Source organism: Thamnophis elegans, chromosome 5 (assembly GCF_009769535.1).
Source record: "Thamnophis elegans isolate rThaEle1 chromosome 5, rThaEle1.pri, whole genome shotgun sequence".
Lineage (NCBI taxonomy): Eukaryota > Metazoa > Chordata > Lepidosauria > Squamata > Colubridae > Thamnophis > Thamnophis elegans.
Window position 1 is genome coordinate 27,753,713 of NC_045545.1, and position 24,576 is coordinate 27,778,288.

The 24,576-nt window shown below is 39.4% G+C and overlaps 1 protein-coding gene across 1 annotated transcript in view; it reads right to left on the reverse strand.

Annotated features, from left to right (window-relative positions):
• Positions 1-24,576, reverse strand: part of PATJ (PATJ crumbs cell polarity complex component) — a 165,357-nt gene that overhangs the window by 130,535 nt on the left and 10,246 nt on the right. The window contains 10 exon segments of the mRNA XM_032217300.1: positions 189-245; positions 719-795; positions 5,266-5,379; positions 6,569-6,698; positions 8,647-8,738; positions 12,233-12,323; positions 13,559-13,780; positions 17,639-17,767; positions 22,449-22,644; positions 24,143-24,282. Coding sequence (XP_032073191.1) covers positions 189-245; positions 719-795; positions 5,266-5,379; positions 6,569-6,698; positions 8,647-8,738; positions 12,233-12,323; positions 13,559-13,780; positions 17,639-17,767; positions 22,449-22,644; positions 24,143-24,282 — 1,248 coding nt within the window.

Consider the following 24,576-nt stretch of genomic DNA (forward strand, 5'->3'; position numbering starts at 1 on the left):
ACATGCGCGCTTTCGTCGAGCGCGATTTTGTCCTCCGCGCTTTTGACGGGTCACGCCACAAAACAGCAGCACAAAAACAGTAAGATATGCAAAGTGTCAGAAATGTTTATATCACATGATTCACGTCTATTCCTATTTCCATCACTAGCATGTCACAGAATGTTAAGAGGGGAAAAAAGATTCAATACCTTTGAATATTTCTGTAGTTCAGCATCATCTGCAATTGGTGTATCTATTGTGACATTCTAAAAATCAAATAAAAACAGAAAGGCTTCATGGGTATAACAAAGAGCTACTTGAAAACTCAAAAGAAATTGACTAAAATATATTGCAGATGCATTATTGGAACAAGTGAATGATTGAAGCACTAGAAATATAGTTAGGCAAAAGACAAAAGTTTTTAAAGGTTAGCCTGAGAGAAGTAAACCCTAATCGAGTCTGCAGAAACAGGTTTAATTATTGATTAGACTCAATGTGGATTAATGATCACACTTTTATAATTCAGTTCATTTAAATTATTTCCTATGTACTAAACCAGTGTTGCTGGCTAGGGAATTCTGGGAGCTGAATTCCTCTTAAAGTTATTGAGGCTTTTACTACTGTTAAAAGTTTAACCCTCTGCTCAAAAAGTAAACATTCTCATTTAAGGTCTCATTTCTTGAAAACAATGTAAATAATTCATTCCCGGTAATTTAATGAGGATATATGGATAACATACCATAACTTTATAATCAGGTCCCAGCAGTTTTTCCCATTTGGCTGTTGGCTTATTTTCTGATAAGTCCAAGGTGTTCCCTAAATTACAATTATTATTATAAGACAGTTGTTAGGACAGCACATTGTTTACTTACATTTTGGCAAAACATAAAACATTCTAAACTAATAGCCCTACTATAGAAATATATTAAAAGGACGTGGTGGCTAAGTGGCTAAGATGCTGAGCTTGTTGATCAGAAAGGATTGGCAGTTCGGTGGTTTGAATCCCTAGCACCACATAACAGAGTCAGCTCCCGTTACTTGTCTCAGCTTCTGCCAACCTAGCAGTTCAAAAGCACATAAAAATGCAAGTAGAAAAATAGGAACCACCTTTGGTGGGAAGGTAATAGTGTTCCGTGCACCTTCAGATTTAGTCTACCTGGTCACATGACAATGGAGAGGTCTTCAGACAGTGCTGGCTCTTCAGCTTTGAAATGAAGATGAGCACTGCCACCTAGAGTCAGGAATGACTAGCACATTTGTGCAAGGGGAACCTTTACCATTATCTTATAGAAAATGTGTGTGTGTGTGTGTGTGTGTGTGTGTGTATGTATGTATGTATGTATGTATGTATGTATGTATGTGTATATATATATATATATATATATATATATATATATATATATATATATATATATATATATATATATATATAAATTTGTTTTTGTAGATTTTCACGAGTATAGGTATGGAGGTCTTAGCATATTCGGGTCTTTTCCCGTGTAAGATTGACAGTATCTTGGTGATGTTTCAACGAGGTCACACTCGTCATCTTCAGGCTGGTGCCTTTGGCTTTGTGCTTGTGCGAGCAAAGCGTGATCGGAGCTGCCGTTTTTCTATAAATATAGGTGGGGGTGTGTGGAATGTTGGGTTTGCTGCTTTAAACGGATTGGTTGGCTGTGTTGTTTCACATTTGATTGGTTGATGGAATTGATGTTTGGTGAGAGTGATTGATGATGGTGTCCTGTGTTGTTCTGGGTCCTGTGTCAACTTTTGTGGCTGGGACTCGTTTATTGATTAGGGCTAGTTTCCAGATGTCTGGTAGGCGGGAGGTATCATCACGTTTATTCATGTTGTGGGGGTGTTTCTCTATTTCAATAGCTTCCATAATTATACTCTTGTTGAAGTGTTCGGTTTTGGAGAGTAATTTGGTTCCTTCAAAATCAATTTCATGTCCTGTTGCTTTAAGGTGCTGGAAAAGGGAGGAAGTTTTTTCTTCTTTTCTGACTGCGTTCTTGTGTTCTGCGATGCGTGCATTTATTCTCTTATTAGTTTGTCCAATGTATGTGGCAGGGCAGATTTTCATGGTATTTCATAGACTCCTTGGTTCTCTAGCTGGATCTTGTCTTTGGGGTTTCTTAAGATGTTGGCTATTTTTTGGTCAGTGCCGAAGGCTGTCTTGATATTGTGTTTGTGGAGAATTTTGCTGATTTTATCTGTGGTGCCTTTGTTGTAAGGGAGGAGAGCGATGCCGTTGTCCTGTTCTGTGTCTCGGTTCTTGGGGGTTGCGTCCCTTTTGATTAGGTTGGTAATTGTGTTTTTTTTAATCCATTGGAAATTAATACGTTTGTGAGGGTGTGTAATTCAGTTTTCAGGTGGTCCTTGTCAGCTAGGCGTTTGGTTCTGGAGATGAGGGTTTTGGCTATGGAGTTGATCTGTGCAGGTGGTGATGGGATTTTGCATTTAAGTAGCGGTTGGTGTTTTTTTTTTCCTGGTAGATGGTGTGTCCTAGGGATCCATTGGGTATTTTGTAGATTAGGATGTTCCAAAAGGGAAGATGGTTGTTAGCTTCTATTTCCATAGTAAATTGTATTTTGGGGTGTAGGCTGTTGAGATGTGTGAGGAAGTTGTCCAGTTTTTCTTTCCCATGTGGCCAAATTACAAAAGTGTCATCACATATCTAAACCTTAGTTTGTGTTTGTGTTCAGATTTATATAAGGCGTTGGTTTCAAAGTGTTCCATGTATAGGTTTGCGATGATGGGTGAGAGGGGTGACCCCATAGGCGCTCCTTCTACCTGTTTGCATCTTTGTCCATGGTGGATGAAGTATGTGTTGGTTAGGCAGTGGTTGGTCAGATCTAGGATGTGTTAGGGGGGGTTGTGTTTGTTTTGGATAGCTGTCAAGGCTTCTTTAATAGGCACTTGGGTGAAAAGGCATATGACATCAAAGCTCACAAATTGGTCGCTGGGTTGTCGATTTTGTTTCTTTATTGTTTCTATGAAGTGGATTGAGTTTTGTACGTGTGAGGTGATGGATTCTGTGTAGGGTTGAAGGGGTTGGGCTTCTCGCATTTTTGTAGTCTGTGGAGTTTCTTGGTGTGTGTGTCTGTCTTGTGGGAGGTTTCTGTTTCGGCTCTCCAGAGGACTAGTTGTTTGTATTTGTCCCTGAGTGCTGGGTGGATTTTGTTGCTGTGTTATTCCAAATAACTACACATATTGAATTGAATGTTTATGACACCATAAGAACATACTAGAACCAAGGTAATTATTAATTCTACTGGCATACTCTATATATCTGAAAACTTACACAGGATTCATTTTTTTTATTAAAACCAATTATTTTGAACACAGGAATACCTTTTTTTGATAACACTGCTGTATTAGGTTGGAAATTTCTCATCCTTGTATGTTTTGCATGCCTTTGCTTATTTTTGAGTAATTTTTAGAATATTGTTATTTGTCTTCATATTGGCAAATATAAATAAAAGGAGTCTTCCTGAAACAGTACCCTTTGTGCCTGAAAATGTGTGTTAATGTGTTGAATGGATCTTCCATATTAAAAACCGTCACACACTTTGGCTGTTCTTACAAAGATACATATCATTAAGATCATGATTAAATATATCTTATGAATTATTCTCCACTTTAGACATACTTGGTTTTTTTTAGCTCGCAATATTATCATGATAAAATAGAAATATTAAAGTTTAATACAGCAAGTGCAGTAATAAGACATTTTGTAAAACACGATTTGTACTTTAGGTTTAATGGGCATTAAGTTAGCAGTAAATGTTTTCCTTACTGGTATTATACTTGTCAACATTTCCAATGTCACTGTCTATTTTTGGAATGTAAACCGGTTATTAAATTCTGCTCCAGGATGAACTTTTACAAACAGTATTTTAGAATCATCTGTGCTTTTACAAAATGACTATTACTAGTTTCTAAACAGCAAAGCTAGATCAATGTATTTATCATTGAAAATACATTTTATAATTTCTTTATCCTAACTAGTTTACTTTTTGTAAGAAAAAACTAAATTGTTCTTTAGAACAATTGCATGCCACAAGTGACTTAATTTGGTCTTCTCCCATTCTCAATTGAGTATAAATTCCCAAATACAATAAAATTTGATATTATTCCAAGTCATTACAACTTACAGCATCAAATAAGAAGAAATACATTTCTAAAATTATAACATAATGTGCTTCAATGAAACATTTACTTGGCATTACACTAACTAAGAAGAAAAGCTTTGTTTATATATATCCATCTAGTTCAGCTTCTTTCTTCCTGCCCATCTAAAGAACTATGTATTTCACTATGAACAGGAATATGGTTGACTTCAGTATCTGACTTTTAGTTTTTGAAAAATGTAGAACAAATGATTTTCTTGTTACTTCCTTTACCCAAAGCTTTGGACACTTTAGCCTGTATTTAAAGGGAATTATTCTGCAGGGCTATAGATCCCTGCCACTCTGCATCTAAAGGCAAACCATACATATAGATAGTACTAGACTTCCAACCTGGCAATTAGGAGGTAAGTAATGACAGGTGTCATTAAATCAATTCATTGTTTTCTGCAGCCAATATTTTTTTGCCAGAAACTGAAAATACAGATTTGGGGGAAATGTCATAATTCGTAGTCACATGACCAGGTCACACTGCAAATGACAATAAGTGCAGACTGATTGCCAAGCACCCAAAACGCAGTCACATAACCACAGGAGGTGTGGGTTGTGAGAACTTTGGTACCAGGTTGTAAGTTGTTTGCTTTATTTATTCAAGAGTAGGTGGACTTTATTTATATTGTTGCATTTTATATATTTGTTAGAGTTCTAACCTACCTTTCTTTCAAATGCTCAAGGCAACATTTCCTCCTGTAATTTTCTCCCACTGCTACCTAATGAATTACCTCAGGCCAAAACTGACCAAATGAGCTTCTGTGTCTGAAGACATTCAGATCTCCCTAGTCCTAATCCAAGACATTAACCTGTAAACTGTACAGGATTTTATGTCATATACTCCAGTGGTGGGTGTACAATTTTTTTTACTACTGGTTCGTTCGTGTGTGATGCTTCTCCGTATGCGCAGAAACATCTGGGTGGGTGGGCAGAGCCTCCTGGCACCACCACTACCAGTTCACCTCATCTCAGACGAACCGGAAGCAACCCACCTCTGATATACTCAATCATTAGTTGGATAATCCTTAGTTGTTATTTACGCAATAATAATTTTGAAGCAATAACATACCAAAAAGCTTATTTTCCAATAGAATGTTTGACTTACCAATTGCGTGATGCTTTTGCTTGCTTTCATCTTCAGTGTTATCTTTTTGCTCTTGAGGTTCCTCATTTTCACTATCGGTTTCCACAGCAGTCAAGTTGAGCATGCGTGAATGCCCTGGAAAAGTTCCCAAAGCTTCCCATCACTTTTTACTAAGCAAAATCTTTGAACTGTTCCTTTTTTAAAAATTCTAAAATATATCTGAATTGATAGGACATTCAATTTTCCATATTATTCCAAACTTACTATTATCAAATCTCAACCCCTCAGCTGATATTTAAACTAGTAAAGTTATATGCTTCTCCATTTCCACTATCCCAAAAACTTCTTCAATATTAAAAAAAGGAACAATGGTTGAATACTTCTAGCTTTCTAAATGACTTCCCTTCCACCTGCCATGGGCTTAATCTTTTGTGGAAGGACTGAAGGTCTGAGAACAGTCACTGAAAGAACAGAATTCTGGTCAGTGTTGTATGGATTTTATTCAGAATGTCAGATCTAAAGGAAGAAATCTTTGTTCTCAGGTTACTAAAAATGTTCCATAATCATTTAATCTGCCATTCTCAGCTAATAATAATAATAATAATAATAATAATAATAATAATAATAATATAAAAACAAATTAAGCACAATAGAATTTTACAAAACAAATAAGGTCTTAAAAACAAACTAAGTACCTTTGGTTAGAAGGTATAACTGAAAGTGGAACAGAAACACAACAAAATATATGTACTATGGTTTGCTTTACAAGCCAATAGAGGGTAAATCCTGTAGAGTTCTAGAATAAAATTCAGTCATCTATTTTTTAATTTCACATTTTGCACATAAAATATAGCAAATATTATCCTTTCAGTTGCAATTATTGCCACCTATTTGGGGACATGTGCATAGCAACACCTGTAAAAATTAAATGGGGTAAGAGTGAAAATTTGATCTTCCTTCCTAGCACCTTTCTTTCCTTGCCCAGTAAGCCTTTAAGGATTTAAAAATTGTTTAACTAGTTAAGCTATGTTAATTGTTCAGCCTTTTGGAACAAACATATATCCAAAGGAACTAGGTTAACTGATCCTTATAATTCAACTGATTGTATCATTTTGCTCACAATCTGTGAAAGCTGGGGCAGTTTCCCTACATGACGTGTGTGTTTCAGAAAAGGCCAGGACTAACCCGTTTTGCTGGCTTAACCAGCCTTGTAATTCAGTGGTACAGTAGAAATCAGTTCCAAATATCAAAGTGTTCATTCAAAACAATCCTGAGCATTTTAGCTTAACTAAAAAGAGAATGTAGACAGAGGGAGGAATTTTACCTCTATCCAGCGCTCTTTCCACATAATGTGGTTTCTTTCGAAGCAATGTCAGATGAACAACTGGTCCTGTCTTGCGTAAAGCTTCCACAACTTCTTGGTTGGTATAATTCTGAATATTAATTCTGTTAACCTGAAGTACACATACACAATTCTTTTGAAAATGATAATCCATAGCACAAAAACAGGTTGCTTTCACTTCGTTTCACTTTGACTGGCTAATTATTGCACAGAGGCAAAACATGAAGCAAAACAGATTCATACATGCTAACTCATCTATTCAGTCCTTAAGTGAAACCAAGAACTGCCACTTTCAAGGGTAGGTAAGGTGGCAAGCAGATGTGTTTAATGTGTTTAAAATGAAAATACAAAATGAGACCAAATCTTGTAATCTAAGATATGATCCTCTCCCCACCCCCAAAGGACTGGGGAGGAGGGGGAAAGGGTAACAATGTTTCTCAACTCTTCTGCTTTATATAAAGCCACCATTAACTTGCAAAACCACCCAGGTCACCTTATAGGGGAGATGGGTGGCATAAACATTTAATAAATAAAATAAAATAGATAATGTAGAGAGAGAAAAAACTTTTTTCCTTCTCTCATAAGATGATCCACTGAAACGCAATGTGGGGTGAACATATAGAGATATGTATGTATACATACATACATACCAGAGGTGGGTTCCTACCAGTTCACACCTATTCGGTAGAACCGGTTCGTCAAATCTACCGAACCGGTTAGAAGAGGTTCCACCAGTGGACCCGGAAAGCAGGCCACACCTACAGAAGAGGTTCCAAAATTTTTTGAAACCCACCACTGGTCCTTGGATATGATTATTCTACACTATCATGCTCATATTTATAAAACTCAGTGACTCTGTGAAAGGTAAGGATGACTACTGCGTTTGTGGTGCAATCAGAACATTGCGTGTGTTGAAGCTGTTTTAACGCAAACCAAAGATGCCTTTTAAAAAACAAGTTTACATCATATTCTTATGCATGCCAGTGCTGTGTGTGAGGTAATTTAAGGTGGTTCTGATAAGTGTCGTCGGCATCTTCATATCCGGTCACATGGGTGGCAAGCCACTCCCATCTGGTCACATGGGCAGCAAGCCACTCCCACAAAGGAGGCCACACCCACAGAGTAGGTTCGAACAATTTTTGAAACCCACCACTGATACATACATACATACATACATACATACATACAATACTTCATCCTTATATAGTTCTGTATATATAAGTAACAGTAATAATGTAACAAATTTATATGCTTCTTGACTTCCAGGGACTCTAGGAGGTTGACAGATCATTGTAAACACTAAAATCAAGAAACAATGAAAACCAGGGTAAAGATGGCAGCAGGACAAAATCAGATGGAAACAAAGGAAAACAAATCAAGTTAAAAGGAGGTTGTCCTTGCCAAAGGCCTGGGCGAACAGCCAGGTCCTCAAGCCCCTTTGAAACACCAGCAGGGCAAGGAAGCATCAAATATTGGGGGAACCTCATCCCAGAGGGAAGACCTATAGAGAAGACATGCTTCCGGAGTCCTGAGAGATGTCATTGCTTAATTGAAGGAACTTGGAGCACATCAACTCTGCCAGATTAGATCGGCCAGGCAGGCACTATGGATGAGAGGCAGTTCTTTAAATAACAGGGCCCTGGGCCATTGATTAAGTTATGCAACTTGCTGTCAGCAATAATGTTAATAGCAGCATATTTGGATCATTTTAAAAGATGGCCAGGCATACCGGTAATCATGGAGGTTCAGACAATCAATGGCCATTAATAGTGATCAGTGTTTAGCACATGCTGAATTATAGATAGCACGTCCGAAATATAGCAATTGCAATAGTGGAAGGAAACTGTAGCCTCTATTCCAGATTTGTCACATTCCCAAAATATCCAGCTGAGAACCCAGAAAGCTGGTTTAGATGAGCGTAGGACTTGCTCTAACAGACTGTTCCGTTATCCCAGGTTAAAGTATTTATTCTGATTGATTTTCCCCTCCCCTCCCCCAAAAGAAAATATAGCAAGGAAAACAGGAGAATCCCCTTCCAACAAATGCAAATTTCAACTTACTGCAACAATTTTGTCGTTGACTTTTATCTGACCATTGTGATCCGCAGCACTGTCAGGGATTACGTTTTTTATGAAAATCCCTGAAGCTTCCCCTTAGAGGAGGAAAATGAGATGGAGGGAAGAGGGAGGGAGAAAGTGCAGACAGAGTTAGCATACATTGATTATCATTTCACACACACTCTAGAGCAGAGATAGAGGCAACAATGATTCCTTTACAATCTGTGAACTTCGACTCCCAGAATGCTCTTAATGTTTCTCCATTGGTTTCATTTTCTAAATCTGCTACGCTGTTGTAAGATTCTGTATTGAGTTCCATTTCTCAGCTATACATAAGAGCTTTTTTTATCGTTCGTGTGTGTGTGTGTGTGTGTGTGTGTGTGTGTGTGTGTGTGTATGTACATACATACATACATATTCTGTAGAGGCTCACCTCTACAGAATCTTGCCAAATTCCTCACCAAACAACTTCAACCCTACAACAGAATCCATCACCTCACATGTACAAAACTCACTCCACTTCATAGAAACAATAAAGAATCAAAACCTACAACCCAGCGACCTACTTGTGAGCTTCAATGCCATATCCCTCCTCACCCAAGTGCCTATAAAAGAAGCCTTGACAGCTATCCAGAACAAACACAACCCCCCTAAACACATCCTGGACCTGACCAACCACTGCCTAACCAATACATATTCATCCATAATGGACAAAGATACAAACAGATAGAAGGAGCACCCATGGGGTTACCCCTCTCACCCGTCATCACAAACTTATACATGGAACATTTTGAAACTAACGCCTTAGATAAATCTGAACACAAACACAAACTAAGGTTTAGATATGTGATGACACTTTTGTAATTTGGCCACATGGGAAAGAAAAACTGGACAACTTCCTCACACATCTCAACAGCCTACACCCCAAAATACAATTCACTATGGAAATAGAAGCAAACAACCAACTTCCCTTTCTGGGCGTCTTAATCTACAAAAAACCCAATGGCTCCCTAGGACATACCATCTGCCGGGAAAAAACACACACCAACCAGTACTTAAACGCACAATCCCATCACCACCCTGCACAGATCAACTCTGTAACCAAGACCCTCATCTCCAGAACCAAACGCCTAGCCAACAAAGACCACCTGAAAACTGAATTACACACTCTCACAAATGTATAAATTTTCAACAGATTCCAAAGAAAAACAATTACCAATCTAATTGAAAGGGAGACACATCCCAAGAACCGAGACACAGAACAGGACAATGGCACCGCCCTCCCATCTTACAACAAAGGCACCACAGATAAAATCAGCAAAATTCTCCACAAACACAATATCAGGACATCCTTCAGCACTGACCAAAAATAGCCAACATCTTAAGAAACCCCAAAGACAAGATCCAGCTAGAAAACCAAGGAGTCTACGAAATACCATGCAAAATTTGCCCTGCCACATACATTGGACAACTAATAGGAGAATAAATGCATCGCAGAACACAAGAACGCAGTCAGAAAAGAAGAAAAAACTTCCTCCCTTTTCCAGCATATTAAAGCAACAGAACATGAAATTGATTTTGAAGGAGCCAAATTACTCTCCAAAACTGAACACTTCAACAAGAGAATAATTATGGAAGCCATTGAAATAGAGACACCTCCCCTCCAACATGAATAAACGTGACAATCCCTCCCGCCTACCAGACATCTGGAAACCAGCCCTAGTAAACAAACGAACTCCACCCACCACCCAGGTCATTACAACACAAAAGAACAATGGACACACAGCCAGGACCTCAGCCACACAAAATGATACGAAACAGCCCACCAATCTACAAACATCAACTCCATCTACCAATCAGGATGCAACCACACAGCCAATCAACCCACTTACAGCAACAAAGCCAGCACTCAACACACCCCCATCAAGATTTATAGAAAGACGACAGTTCCAATCACGCCTTCCTCGCACAAGCATGAAGCCGAAAACACCACTCTGAAGATGGTGAGTGGGTCCTTGCTGAAATGTTGCCAAGACAATCTCAATCTGACACGGGAAAAGAGCCAAATACGGGTGCATACCTAAACCCGTGAAAATCTCTCTCTCTCTCTCTCTCTCTCTCACACACACACACACACACACACACACACACGCACTGTTCAGTACAATATGTCTTAGCTTTTTTTATCCCGTAGAAAACAAACATTTGATGACTGGTAAAAATAATTTAACAAAATTGAAAAGTTATACTACCATTTTGATGGAGACGCAGTCATGCTGGCAAGATGACCACGGAAGCGCCTTTGGACAACGCTGCTCCCTTAGCTAAGAAACAGAGAATGAGAACCTACCCCGCGAATTGGACACAACTGGACAGGAGAAACCTTTACTAGTATACCGTGTTTCCCTGAAAATAAAACAGGGTTTTATTTTCTTTTGACTCACAAAATATAGCTTGGGCCTTTTTTTCAGGGGAGGGCTTATTGTTTTGGGTTGCTAGGAGGCTGCTGTCCTGCGAGTGGGCTCTCGAAGAGCCGGGCACAGCCTCAGGGTCAAACGGATGTTTTGCACTGTTGCAGTAGCAACACAGCAGCCATGAGTTGACCACGCTCACGAGCAGCTGTCCGGCAACCCGTTTCCAGCTGGGCACAGCGCCATTCATTGACCTAGGGGTATCGCCAAGTGGTGGTAGTGCCTGTTTGCCGCCCTCCAGCTCCTGCGGCTCGGTGCCTTCAGAATGCCCCTAGGTCAGTGAATGGGGCTCTGCATGACTGGAGAGGGGGGTTGCGTGAGCAGCTTTTCCACTCCCTGCTCGCACGACTCAAAGGCTCACGATGCCCTTGCCTAACTCTCCCTGCAGAGCTAGGGCATCTGCGCTGCTGCCACCGCCCGCCGCATGGCTTTTTCTGTGGCTTCCAAAGCATGAAGGTAGGATGCCAAATCTTCCGGCAGTTGCCACTCTGGGAGTATGCTCTATGGTTGTGGGCTGGCTGCCAGCAGAGCATACTCCCAGAGCATACAACTATAGAGCGTACTCCCAGAGCGGCAACTGCCGGAAGACTCAGCAACAGCCCTCGCCAGCTGGGCACAGCAACGCTGACCGACTTAGCGGTATCCCAAAGGCACCAAGCAACAAGAGCACCTCTGCCCCCACCTCATTCCCATGGCTTGGCGCATTTAAGATACCGCTAGGTCGATGAGTGGTGCTCTGCCTGGCTGGAGGGGAAGATTGTCCAGGGGGTTTATTTTCAGGGGGGGGGCTTATATTTTTGCCCACCCAAAAAATATGGCATGGCCTTAGTTTCAGGACATGTTGTATTTTCAGAGAAACACGGTAGGTCTCCTGCATGAGCAGGGGGTTGGACTAAATGACCTCCAAGGTCCCTTCCAACTCTGTTACTGTTAACTAAATTGTTAACTAATCTTTCTGCATTACTTAAAATATCTAGGGCTAAATAAACACTTAAGTGAGAAAAAGCAAAGAAGCATTTCTCTTCTCCCATTCTCTGACAATTTTATTCTCTATCTTAAACATATGTTCAACATATTATTTGATTTAGCCTCTTCTTTGATCAATCAATAAAGCTCACCTGAATATGACACTCCAGAATATCCAACAATTGTTATACCCAGGCTCTGTCCATCTTTTTTAATCAACTTAACTTCATGAATTTCATTTTCCTGGGAAACAAAACCATACTGTTTTTTCAGATTATATTAACCATTTAAACTTGTGCTGAGAGGTTTTTGATTTGTTACCTAATTAAAAACTTTTTCAGTTCAAAGATCCAAAGACAACAGGGTGTGTGTTGTTTTCACGATGTCAGCATTTCCGGTGTTCAAAAGTATTGTGTCTTCACAAATTACTTTATGAACATCTGAATATTATTGGGTTATCATCACTTTGGACTTTTAAAACACACAAAAAAAGACAAATCTATATTTTTTTTAAAAAATGCTAAATTTTAATATTAATAAATTTCATTTTCACTGTCTGGATTTATTTTTCTATCTGATTTTATCATGGTTGTGATATTTCCAAATGGTAAAACAGATTAAAAATTAAAATATATTAAAAAAGATAAATAGAATGAAAAATTAGATAGCAATTACAATATAAATGCCATAGTGGTCTACTGGTTAGACAGCAGTACTGCAGGCTAATTCACTGCTCTGTCTAGGAGTTTGAGTCCCACCGGTTCAAGTTTGACTTAGTTTCCATCCTTCCAAAGTTGGTAAAATGAGGACCCAGATTATTGGGGGCAATATGCTGATTCTGTAAACCGCTTAGAGAGAGCTATAAAACTCTGTGAAGCAGTATATAACTCTAAGTGCAATTACTATAAACTGATCAGATCAAAATGTTTTAATCATTCTTACCAGCAGAAAATGTTATTTTAGGTTTTTTTTCTTTACACAGTCCTTTAGCAATGGGTTGTTCAGGAGAACTTATTTGCAAATATATAAACTGACAAGTAAAGTGAGCTAGAAAACATAGCTGTGAAGTCTGTAAATCTGAGCTAAAATTTGATATTATATAAATTGCTGATACTATGTGACCTTTTCAGAGAAAGACTTGGAATGCTTCAGCTAAATATGAGGCAGATAGTCAAGAAGATATTGAAAGTGAAAGTGTCTATGGAGTCCTATTGCCTTTCGAAAAGCAGCTTTGGCATTGAAAGTGTAAGTCGTTGATTTTGGCAATGTAGCAAAACTACAGTAGTATTGTTTGCCCTCCAATAGCAAAGTGTGTTAGTCAGTTTTCTGGTCTGTGACTGTGATTGATTAATTGTTAATCTCAATAAATAATAACAATAATTAGGCCAATTAAGTATTAACGTCAATTTAGGAAGATTTTTTTCAGACCACATGAAATTTCCAGCAGTGTAATTTGATGCAAGCCTTAAGATACTTACTCTGTCAGATTCTCTGTCCTGAATAGTAGTTAATTCACCCACAGGATCAGCCACAGGAGTTGGTGGGGTTATAGATATTTCAGACAAAGGGGATCGTGCAACTACCATCTTAACATGGTTTCCACAGTTTCTCAAGACTTGAGCAACCTGCTCGCTACTCATCCCTTGTACATTAATGCCCCCAATTTCCAAGATGTGATCATCAGTTCTAAGTCTGCCATCCTTCAAGAAACAAGGAACATTTTTCAAAAGTTAAAATGAACTGGAATGGAATACTTTTTATAGAACAAGACTTCAATATAAAATGCAATCATGTTAAAGCAACACTGCAGTGGATGTTACACTGAAAGAATTATGTAAAAACTACTAGTATGTTTAGCATAAGTTTTAGATTATAGACAAATTCGGTATTTTTCATATATTGTATATATTACTCACTTATGGCTTTCACTGTATGGGTCCTTTTTCCACTATAAGTCTAATTGTAACAGCATTATCAAACTGCAATTCTACACATTTTTAATCTTCCTCTTTCTACTTAAGAGCCAAGGCACATGTAAGAAGTCAATTAGAACGTAGATAGTGTTGACATTTAATTGGTTATTTTTAAACTACTTTTAATCTACATTTATACATTCCTTCAATTACCGTATTTTCACGACTATAAGCCGCACTGAAAATCCTAAAATTTGATAAAAAAGCGGCAGTGCGGCTTATAACCCGGTGCGCTTTATATATGGAAAAAGATCGAAAATCTCTCCCTCCCAATTTTACGCTCAAACTTGAAGCTCGCAAGCGAATGACCGCGAGCAGGCAAGCACACGTCCCTTGGATCTCTCCCTCCCGATTTTACTTACGCTCAAACTTGAAGCACGCACACGTCCCTTGGGTCTCTCCCTCCCGATTTTACTTACGCTCAAACTTGAAGCACGCACACGTCCCTTGGGTCTCTCCCTCCCGATTTTACTTACGCTCAAACTTGAAGCACGCACACGTCCCTTGGGTCTCTCCCTCCCGATTTTACTTACGCTCAAACTTGAAGCACGCACATGTCCCTTGGGTCTCTCCCTCCCGATTTTACTTACGCTCAAACTTGAAGCACGCACACGTCCCTTGGGTCTCTCCCTCCCGATTTTACTTACGCTCAAACTTGAAGCACGCACATTTCATAGTATCCTTCCCCTGGAGTGGGGAGGGAATGGGGATTTCATAGTATCCTTCCCCTGGAGTGGGGAGGAAATGTGGATTTCGTAGTATCCTTCCCCTGGAGTGGGGAGGAATTGGGGATTTTGCAGTATCCTACCCCTGGAGTGGGGAGGAAATGTGGATTTCATAGTATCCTTCCCCTGGAGTGGGGAGGGAATGGGGATTTCATAGTATCCTTCCCCTGGAGTGGGGAGGAAATGTGGATTTCATAGTATCCTTCCCCTGGAGTGGGGAGGAAATGTGGATTTCATAGTATCCTTCCCCTGGAGTGGGGAGGATTTGGGGATTTCATAGTATCCTTCCCCTGGAGTGGGGAGGGAATGGGGATTTCATAGTATCCTTCCCCTGGAGTGGGGAGGATTTCATAGTATCCTTCCCCTGGAGTGGGGAGGGAATGGGGATTTCATAGTATCCTTCCCCTGGAGTGGGGAGGATTTGGGGATTTCATAGTATCCTTCCCCTGGAGTGGGGAGGAAATGTGGATTTCATAGTATCCTTCCCCTGGAGTGGGGAGGATTTGGGGATTTCATAGTATCCTTCCCCTGGAATGGGGAGGAATTGGGGATTTTGCAGTATCCTACCCCTGGAGTGGGGAGGGAATGGGGATTTCATAGTATCCTTCCCCTGGAATGGGGAGGAATTCGGGATTTTGCAGTATCCTACCCCTGGAGTGGGGAGGAAATGTGGATTTCATAGTATCCTTCCCCTGGAGTGGGGAGGATTTGGGGATTTCATAGTATCCTTCCCCTGGAGTGGGGAGGATTTGGGGATTTCATAGTATCCTTCCCCTGGAATGGGGAGGAATTGGGGATTTTGCAGTATCCTACCCCTGGAGTGGGGAGGAAATGTGGATTTCATAGTATCCTTCCCCTGGAGTGGGGAGGATTTGGGGATTTCATAGTATCCTTCCCCTGGAATGGGGAGGATTTGGGGATTTCATAGTATCCTTCCCCTGGAGTGGGGAGGGAATGGGGATTTCATAGTATCCTTCCCCTGGAGTGGGGAGGATTTCATAGTATCCTTCCCCTGGAGTGGGGAGGGAATGGGGATTTCATAGTATCCTTCCCCTGGAGTGGGGAGGATTTGGGGATTTCATAGTATCCTTCCCCTGGAGTGGGGAGGAAATGTGGATTTCATAGTATCCTTCCCCTGGAGTGGGGAGGATTTGGGGATTTCATAGTATCCTTCCCCTGGAGTGGGGAGGATTTGGGGATTTCATAGTATCCTTCCCCTGGAGTGGGGAGGGAATGGGGATTTCAAAGCATTTTAAACTATACCTTATAACCTTCCAAATGGAATAATAATAATATAAGAATGGCAAAGAAAAAGAATAATTATGCTTTATATTTTTACTGTCATTTATTATCTTATAGGCAGGCAGGCTAGGAAACGGAATGAACGAGTGGCCAGGCAGGCTAGGAAACGGAATGCAGGCAGGGGGGAAACAGAATGAACGAGTGGCCAGGCAGGCTAGGAAAAGGAATGCAGGCAGGGGGGGAAACAGAATGAACGAGTGGCCAGGCAGGCTAGGAAACGGAATGCAGGCAGGGGGGGGAAACGGAATGAACGAGTGGCCAGGCAGGCTAGGAAACGGAATGCAGGCAGGGGGGGGGAAATGTTGCAAAAAAAACGTGCGGCTTATAACCCGGTGCGCTTTATGTATGGAAAAAGTTTGAAAAATTAACGTTAACTGATACTGCGGCTTATAATCCGGTGCGCCTTATGGTCATGAAAATATGGTAGGTTTGAATGATTAAAATTTATTTTCATCATTTTAAACAATTTGGGGCTCTTGCCAAATATTTGCATTTGCATACTGTGTAAAATACCAGGTATAATAGAAACAATGATTAGTTATCAAACAGGAGTGGGAGACTTTATTCCTGCTCCTTAAACTACAATGCTTCATTTCAGCAACATAGAGATAACAACAGAGACACTGAGAAGGTGGGACAATTTGATTATCATTGTTCTTTTCCACAACGAAATGGATAGCATTGTTGGGACTGTTTAGACATTAACATAGTAACAATTAGTGATAAAGAGGTGTGCACAACTCATTTCCCATCCTTCTCCAAGGATGAGAAATGCTTCTCCACTGCTGTTTCCACAGTCTAATAAGACAGAATAAGGCCAGGCCAACATCTTTTCCTACTGTAGTATCTGCGAAAAGACTCTCTTTCTCTCAAAGAGACTACAGATCGAAGTATTAACTGTTGTGGCCCAGCAGGAGCCGTTGGAGCTACCACCAGACTCCAACAGCGAGGGGCCCTATGAGTCGGCCCTGGAGGATGTGGAGGATCCTGGACAGGGTTCCGACTCTGGGCAGGGCGCAGAGAGACTGGTTGGACACCAGGTGGCGCCTGAGCCTTGGATCAGTGGGGAGGAGGCAAGGGAGAATGATCCAGAAACCAACAGTGAGTTGTTCCTGGATGCACGCCATCGAAGAGCTACTTGGCGTCAGGAGCAATTACAGAGTAATTACAGGAGGAGGTAATTACGCTCAGTTGATGGTCATTAGGCTCCTCTCCAGACTATAAAAAGACTGCTTGTGCCACGCCCTTCTTGCAGAAGTCAACACTTTGACTAAAGAGAAACTAACTTGGCAGGCTGGATTGCTGCCAAGGTTTGTTTGAATTGCTGCCAAGGTTGTCGGACTTGCTGCCAAGGTCCTTATCTGTTTGTTTACTTGGCTTTCAGCCGAGATTCTGGTCTCGTTATTAAAGGACATTCCATTTAAGCTTGTCTCGGCTTTCGTTACTGGACGGAGGAGGGGGTCAGAACAATTAACTATGTACAAAAACAGAGAGAGAGAGGGAGAGGGGGGAAAGGAGGGAGGGAGGGAGAGAGACAGAGAATTGTAAACAAATTTACCCTGTCTGCTAGTCCACCAGGAACAATAGTCCGTACCACCACACCACTTGTTTTTCTTCCTACAATTCCAAAACCTAATCCTGAGCCATCATTAATCAGTTCAACTTCTTCAGTGTGGCCCCAATTGACCTATAAAAATAGAAAAGTAATTTTCCAGTGATCTTTCAAAACATTAAAACATTAAAAACATTTACCATAGCACTTCCAATCCATACAATAAAATAAGTACTTGGTATTTTCCCCAGCAACTCAGCTATTGTAAAAGTCTCTTCTTCTTTGTGGTTACAACATCTGGAGTATACATGAGATCCAGTGGCTCATGCAATTCTAGTAAGGTGGATTGATGGAGAACATGGTAACTATGCAGAAAGATCCCATAACATGTTTTATTACATCATACCATAAATTTCTACCGAAACATTTCTAATTAAAACATTAGACTAGTTATACTGAACACAAAAATTTTATCTGAAACACCATAAAGGAGACAAGAAGGGAGAATATCTTCAAACCATTTTTTTAGTCTCTAAAACATGGAATAATGCATTGCTATGCCTGTTTACAAATGAGTATGGAAACTACATTGAAATACAATGATTACCTGGACCTAATCAGAACAACACACTGAAATGAAGCAAACAGCATTCATACATAGTTTACGTTTTCTTCCTGGAATGCACTCAACAGCCTAAACATTCATGGTGGCTGAGGGAATTTCACAACAATTCCATAACAAAACAATGCCTCCTGGTGCACTGGACATTTGTGGCTTTTTGTTTTCCATAGGCTGGGAAAAAACTAATTAGGGATTTTTCCCTATCTGTGTTTATGCATGTGAAAAGAACTTTACATTGAGTTATGTGGATTTGAGGATTCTAGATCTCAAATCAAGAAAGATTATTTGGTTCAGTGCTATCTACTAGATAGATAACTAAACATTGGTCAGCTGCTTGATATATTGAATACAGAAAACATTAACTTACTGGGCTGAGTTAAAATACCTTATATTTATTAGTGGGGGGACAACAGGCCAGGTAGGAAAAATTGTGATTAATATAGTGAGAAAACTGCAGGTGATTTTGAAATGGGTTCTAAGCAGGATGAGCTATATAATCTTGACTAAGATACTTTTCTCTATTCTGCATCCATAGTTCTACTAATGGCTAGCCAGATTCTTCTGTGAAATATTCTGGCAGGCATGATAAAACCCACTTATGTCCTTGCTTGTCAAAGGAAAACTCAAACTGACAGGATTGACTGAGCTGCTGGAATTGAATGCAGCCAGTATCACTTTGTAGGAAAGTGGGAGGAAGAATTTCTCATAAAATTGCACTGGTGTAGGGCAGGGACCCCAACCTTTTTGACACCAGATACCTGTTCCAAGGGAGAAGTTTTTCTATGGATCAGAGTGGGCCATGTTTCATGTGATGTCTGCATTTCGCAGATGAGCCTTCGCTTGCTTATGGGGCCCAGTTTCTAGCATGCTGTGGACTGGTGCCTATCCATAGATTGGGGGCTGGGGGACCCTTGGTGTAGGATAGCAAGGCTTAAGGGAAAATCACTCTCTAGGACTGAGTTTCAGGAACCATTTGTTCAATCTTCTTTGTTAGGTCTCCTGATGCAGACCGGACTATATTTTACCATGCAACAATATTCATCAGGGAATTTATCCTTCACTCCACTTTTCCCCACAACAACCACCTTGTGAATTAGGTTGGACTAAGAGAGAATTAGGAACGTAATGGCTCAGTGGCTAAGACACTGAGCTTGTTGATCGGAAAGGTCAGCAGTTTGGCGGTTCGAATCCCTAGTGCCATGTAACAGAGTTACATGTCCCAGACAAGTCCCGTTACTTGTCCCAGCTTCTGCCAACCTAGCAGTTTAAAAGCACGTAAAAAATACAAGTAGAAAAATAGGAAGCATCTTTGGTGGGAAGGTAACAGCGCTCCGTGCGCCTTCAACTTTTAGTTATGCTGGCTACATAACCACGGAGATGTCTTTGGACAGCACTGGCTCTTTGGCTTTGAAAAAGAGATGAGCACCGCCCCCTAGAGTCATGAATGGCTAGCACATATGTGCGAGGGAACCTTTACCTTAAGTGAGAGTAACTAGCCCAAGGTCACCAAGTGAGCTTACATGACTGCTGATAAACTAATACCTGGATCTCTTTGTTCCAAGACCAACATCTGAAGCCTCAACCACGCTGGCTCTACCCCTGCATTTTAAAATAATAATAATAATAGGATGCTACTGCCAGTTTGCCTGCCCTCTTCTCATTTCCTTCCTCTTGGTCTTACCATACTGCTAACCTCCTACTTCACTGTTGCAGCTCCATCTCATGCTGCTATCTTTGGAAAATGCTGTTCTGTTCCACCTCCTGAAGCATCAGTTTTATATAAGGACATTAATTTTTTAAAGATTTTTTTTTTTATATAGCAATGAGTTGATCCAAACAAGCATTGTGTTTGATAGGATCTTGACAAACTTGAACATTGGGCACTATCTAATAAAATGAAATTCAATGGTGAAAAGAGTAAGGTTCTACATTTAAGCAAGAAAACAAAATGCACAGGTACAGTATAGGTTGGACCTTGCTCAATAGTAGTAACTGTGAGAGGGATCTTTGAGCCCTAGTGGACAACCATTTAAATATGAGCCAGCAGTGCGCAGCAGCTGCCAAAAAAGCCAACACAGTTCTAGGCTACATAAACAGAGGGATAGAATCAAGATCACGTGAAGTGTTAATACCACTTTATAATGCCTTGGTAAGGCCACACTTGGAATACTACATTCAGTTTTGGTCGCCAACGATGTAGAAAAGATATGGAGACTCTAGAAAGAGTGCAGAGAAGAACAAAGATGATTAGCGGACTGGAGACTAAAACATATGAAGAATGGTTGCAGGAACTGGGTATGTCTAGTTTAATAGAAAGAAGGACTAGGGGAGACATGATAGCAGTGTTCCAATATCTCAGGGATTGCCACAAAGAAGAAGGAGTCCAATTATTCTCCAAGGCACCTGAGGGTAGAACAAGAAGCAATGGGTGGAAACTAATCAAGGAGAGAAGCAACTTAGAACTGAGGAGAAATTTCCTGACCGTTAGAACAATTAATCAGTGGAACAGCTTGCCTCCAGAAGTTGTGAATGCCCCAACACTGGAAGTCTTTAAGAAGATGTTGGATAGCCATTTGTCTGGAACGGTATGGGGTCCCCTGCCTAGTCAGGGGGTTGGACCACAAGACCTCCAAGGTCCTCCCAACTCTGCTATTGTATTGTATTGTATATATAGCATTATCAGCAAAAATAATTGTGCAGTCAAATAAAACAAACTATGGACATAGGTTCAAACTTCCTGTGACTTAAGTTTAAAAAAAAATCCAAGCTACGAGGATGATTTAATAACAAGTAAAAAGTTTAAGTCACAATAATGTGGAAAGAAAGAAAAAAGATGGTAATACTTTATTTTGTTAGCTTGTTCTATACAGATGCTTTATGGAAACAAAGTGATTACATTTCATGCTTTTAACTTCAGAGAAATAACCACTATGATGAAACAGTAAGTTTAAGCAATTTAACATAATTATAAAAGAAATAAAAATACCATCAGCTAAGATAGTTCCTTCATACCTATGCTTGTAACAAATAATCAATTCAACAATTACAGATTTAATAATCTATCAATCAAGCCACCTGAACCTGAAGACTGGTGAGTAATGGACAGTAGTAACATGTAACAATGTACTGTAAAGGACTAAAACCACAATTTTATTTCATTACTATAATCAATTGCTCGTATTTATGGCACTCTGATAATATTACCTAGTCTGGTAATGAAATGTTGCAAGAAAATCACCGAGGTCAGAGAGAGTCAAGGACCCCATAGTTCAACCCTGTCTTCTATCAGAATTAAGATTTACTTTTTTAACTAAGCCATAACTACTTTGTGGGTTCAAGTACTGTAAAATAAAATCCTCCTATTATTTATAAAGTTGATGTTTGATTACTTGCTATTCATTCATCTGGAAATTCCTGGAATTGGGTGACCAATAATTTTAAATGAATGTTAATGAAAATGACAATGATGAGGAGAGTGAGGAGGAGGAGGAGGAGATTATAATGTATAATCTCCTTTATATATAATCTCTTATATATATTATATATAGAAAGCTCACTCATAATTGATAAGACTAAGTCTTTCTTTAAATACGGGCATGCCATGCTTAGCAAATGTGAAAAATCTACACACATCCAGTTCCACAAACCTGTTGTTTTGGATCATTCTCACACTATCTACCATCCATTTTTTTTAGATGGAAAGTTGTAATTTGTACAATTATGAACAAATGTAAATCTTAAAAATGCTGAAAATGAAACAAATATATGATATAGAAATAGCAGAAACTGTATTTCAATTCAGTAGATTGGCAGCCACTTGTATATTTACAAAAATGCTTATATACAGTAAGTAATTTAAGAGCTAAAAATGTGATACCCTGCTATCTTAGATTGCAGGATTGAAAATAGATAATTTTTCAATTATTTGTAGCTCAGGGTTGAACTGTGGGGTCCTTGACGCTCTCTGAGCTTGGTGATTTTCTTGCAATGTTTCATTACCAAACCAGGTAATATCATCAGTGCTGATTATGTTACCTATGACGGGAACAATAAGGGAATTCCAAAAAAAGTATACAAATCTGACCTAACAAACTGCACGGAGTAAAATTATACAATCCAATTTGTCTAACATGCAAAGATGTGATGAATATTCTTGCAAAATCATGTTTTGATTCTTATAAAAAATTATCTTACCATTTCTGGTACAATAGCATCACTCACAGCAGAGGAGTTCCTACTGCTGCTCTGGGTGGGGGTCCTGGCCACAACCAAATGTAAAGAGCCTGTGGACTGTTGGAGTAATAGGATTGCCTGTTGATGAGAAATGTTCAGGTCCAATGGTGTATGATTTACAGCCAATATCTGATCATTTTCCTTTAACCTTTGATCCCTTGGAAAAAAACACAAGTCATAGTTAAAAGTGCTGCAGAAATCTTTCATAAAAGGGTTACAGGATAATTCAACTAACAAAACTCACATGTATATTAAACATTAGCAAGCAGACTCTTAGGTCACCATTATGAACTTATTTTTGAATACATACAATTGACAGATTTTGTAAAGCATGCTAAATTATAAAGTGTAGAGTACAATGGTTGGGTTCGCATAACATACTAATTCAAAGCCATTCAACCAACCAGCCAAACAGCACTATTCTACAGTATTATATCTGTATATGAAGTGAGTTACAGTGTTGGGTATGATCAATGTAAATTGCCACCAAATTCCCAAATCCAGACAAAGGCTTGATCAGCACACCACACTAAACAATGTTGTGATTTGGTTGGTTTAGTCCAGTCTAAATATGATGTGACTCACTCTCTGCCAATGGTTTCATATGTATGTCAAATAGACAACTGAATTGTGCTGCACCAGTTGGATGTGTATCAACTATAACATTCAGATATCTGCATTTATGACCAAGTTTATCTAAGACGTATCAGGTCATGAATTACTGTTAACAATGATATGTTTTTCTTTTAGAAATTAAATTTTGTGTTAATAAGTACTCATTAAGTAAATAACCAGTTCTATTTAAGAAGACTATAATCTTTATATCACCAGCAATGATTATGCTTTCAAATGGCCTCTTGTCCATCAATTAGATTATTCTACTTTTTCCACCCTGATTTGTATTGCTTCTTTAATCATACCATATTTCATTAAAAACCAAGAAGCATAATTGGGACTATTGAACAAGAGAGGGCAAAAGAAGGCATGTCTCACTCTTCCAGCAGGAATCAGAACTTCAGAAACATGACAAAATAACTCCCAGAAGATGTCAAGAAATAAGTAAGTTGCATCAACCTCTTCAATGTATTCTTAACAGAGAACTATACTGTGTACTCGTGACAACAGAACTACAGGTTGTCCTTGACTTAAACCATTTGTTTAGTGACCAAAGTAACAGCACTGAAAAAGGTGACTTATGACCATTTTTCACACTCAGGACCACTGCAACCTCCCCATGGTCATGTGACCAAAATTCAATGGTAGTGTCCTGGGGTCACGTGATCACCCTTTGCGACCTTCTGACAGACAAGGTGAATGGGGGAAGCCAGATTCACTTAACAACCATGTTATCAACTTAACAACTGCACTGATCTACTTAACACTGAGTCAAGAAAGATCATAAAATTGGGCACTTAACCATTCTCTTGCTCAGCACTGGAAAGTTTGGGTTCAATTGTGGTCGTAAGTTGAGGACTTCCTGCATTAAAATTCTTTACTATCTATACCACCTTTATCCTATTTATCATTACAAATCTGACATGAGGTGCATTCTTCTAATCTGATCCAGTGATCATCTGGCCAGGAAAATTATAAAATCTATAACATTTCAATAGGACACCTTAGAGTATATCAAGAAGTCTTCCTAAATTTCTTACCTGGCTGCTATGCTTCCTGGCTGTACTTCTTTCACAAAGATACCAACTTCTCCAAAGCTTTGATTTTTAAGAGCAATCACACTAAATCCAAGGCCCCTATTACATGGTTTCTCTATATCTATATACTCAATTTGCCTGCCCTGTGAAGGAGAAAAGTAATGTTATAAATACAATATTTCTACAATTGCAAAACATCATTTTCTATTAATAAAAGATGACTAAGATTTGCATTACAACATGAGTGGGGAAAAAAATCTCCCAAACCTGCAGAACCTAAAAGTATAGTCCACTTTCTTCATGGTCAAAACATCAATCATTATTTATATTTATTTACTCTTCATATTCCTAAACCCAACATCTCCCTCAAAGAGATGTTCTGGGGTGTGTTCAATGTAATATAACCGTTAAATAAAACAACATATATTCCACTAAGC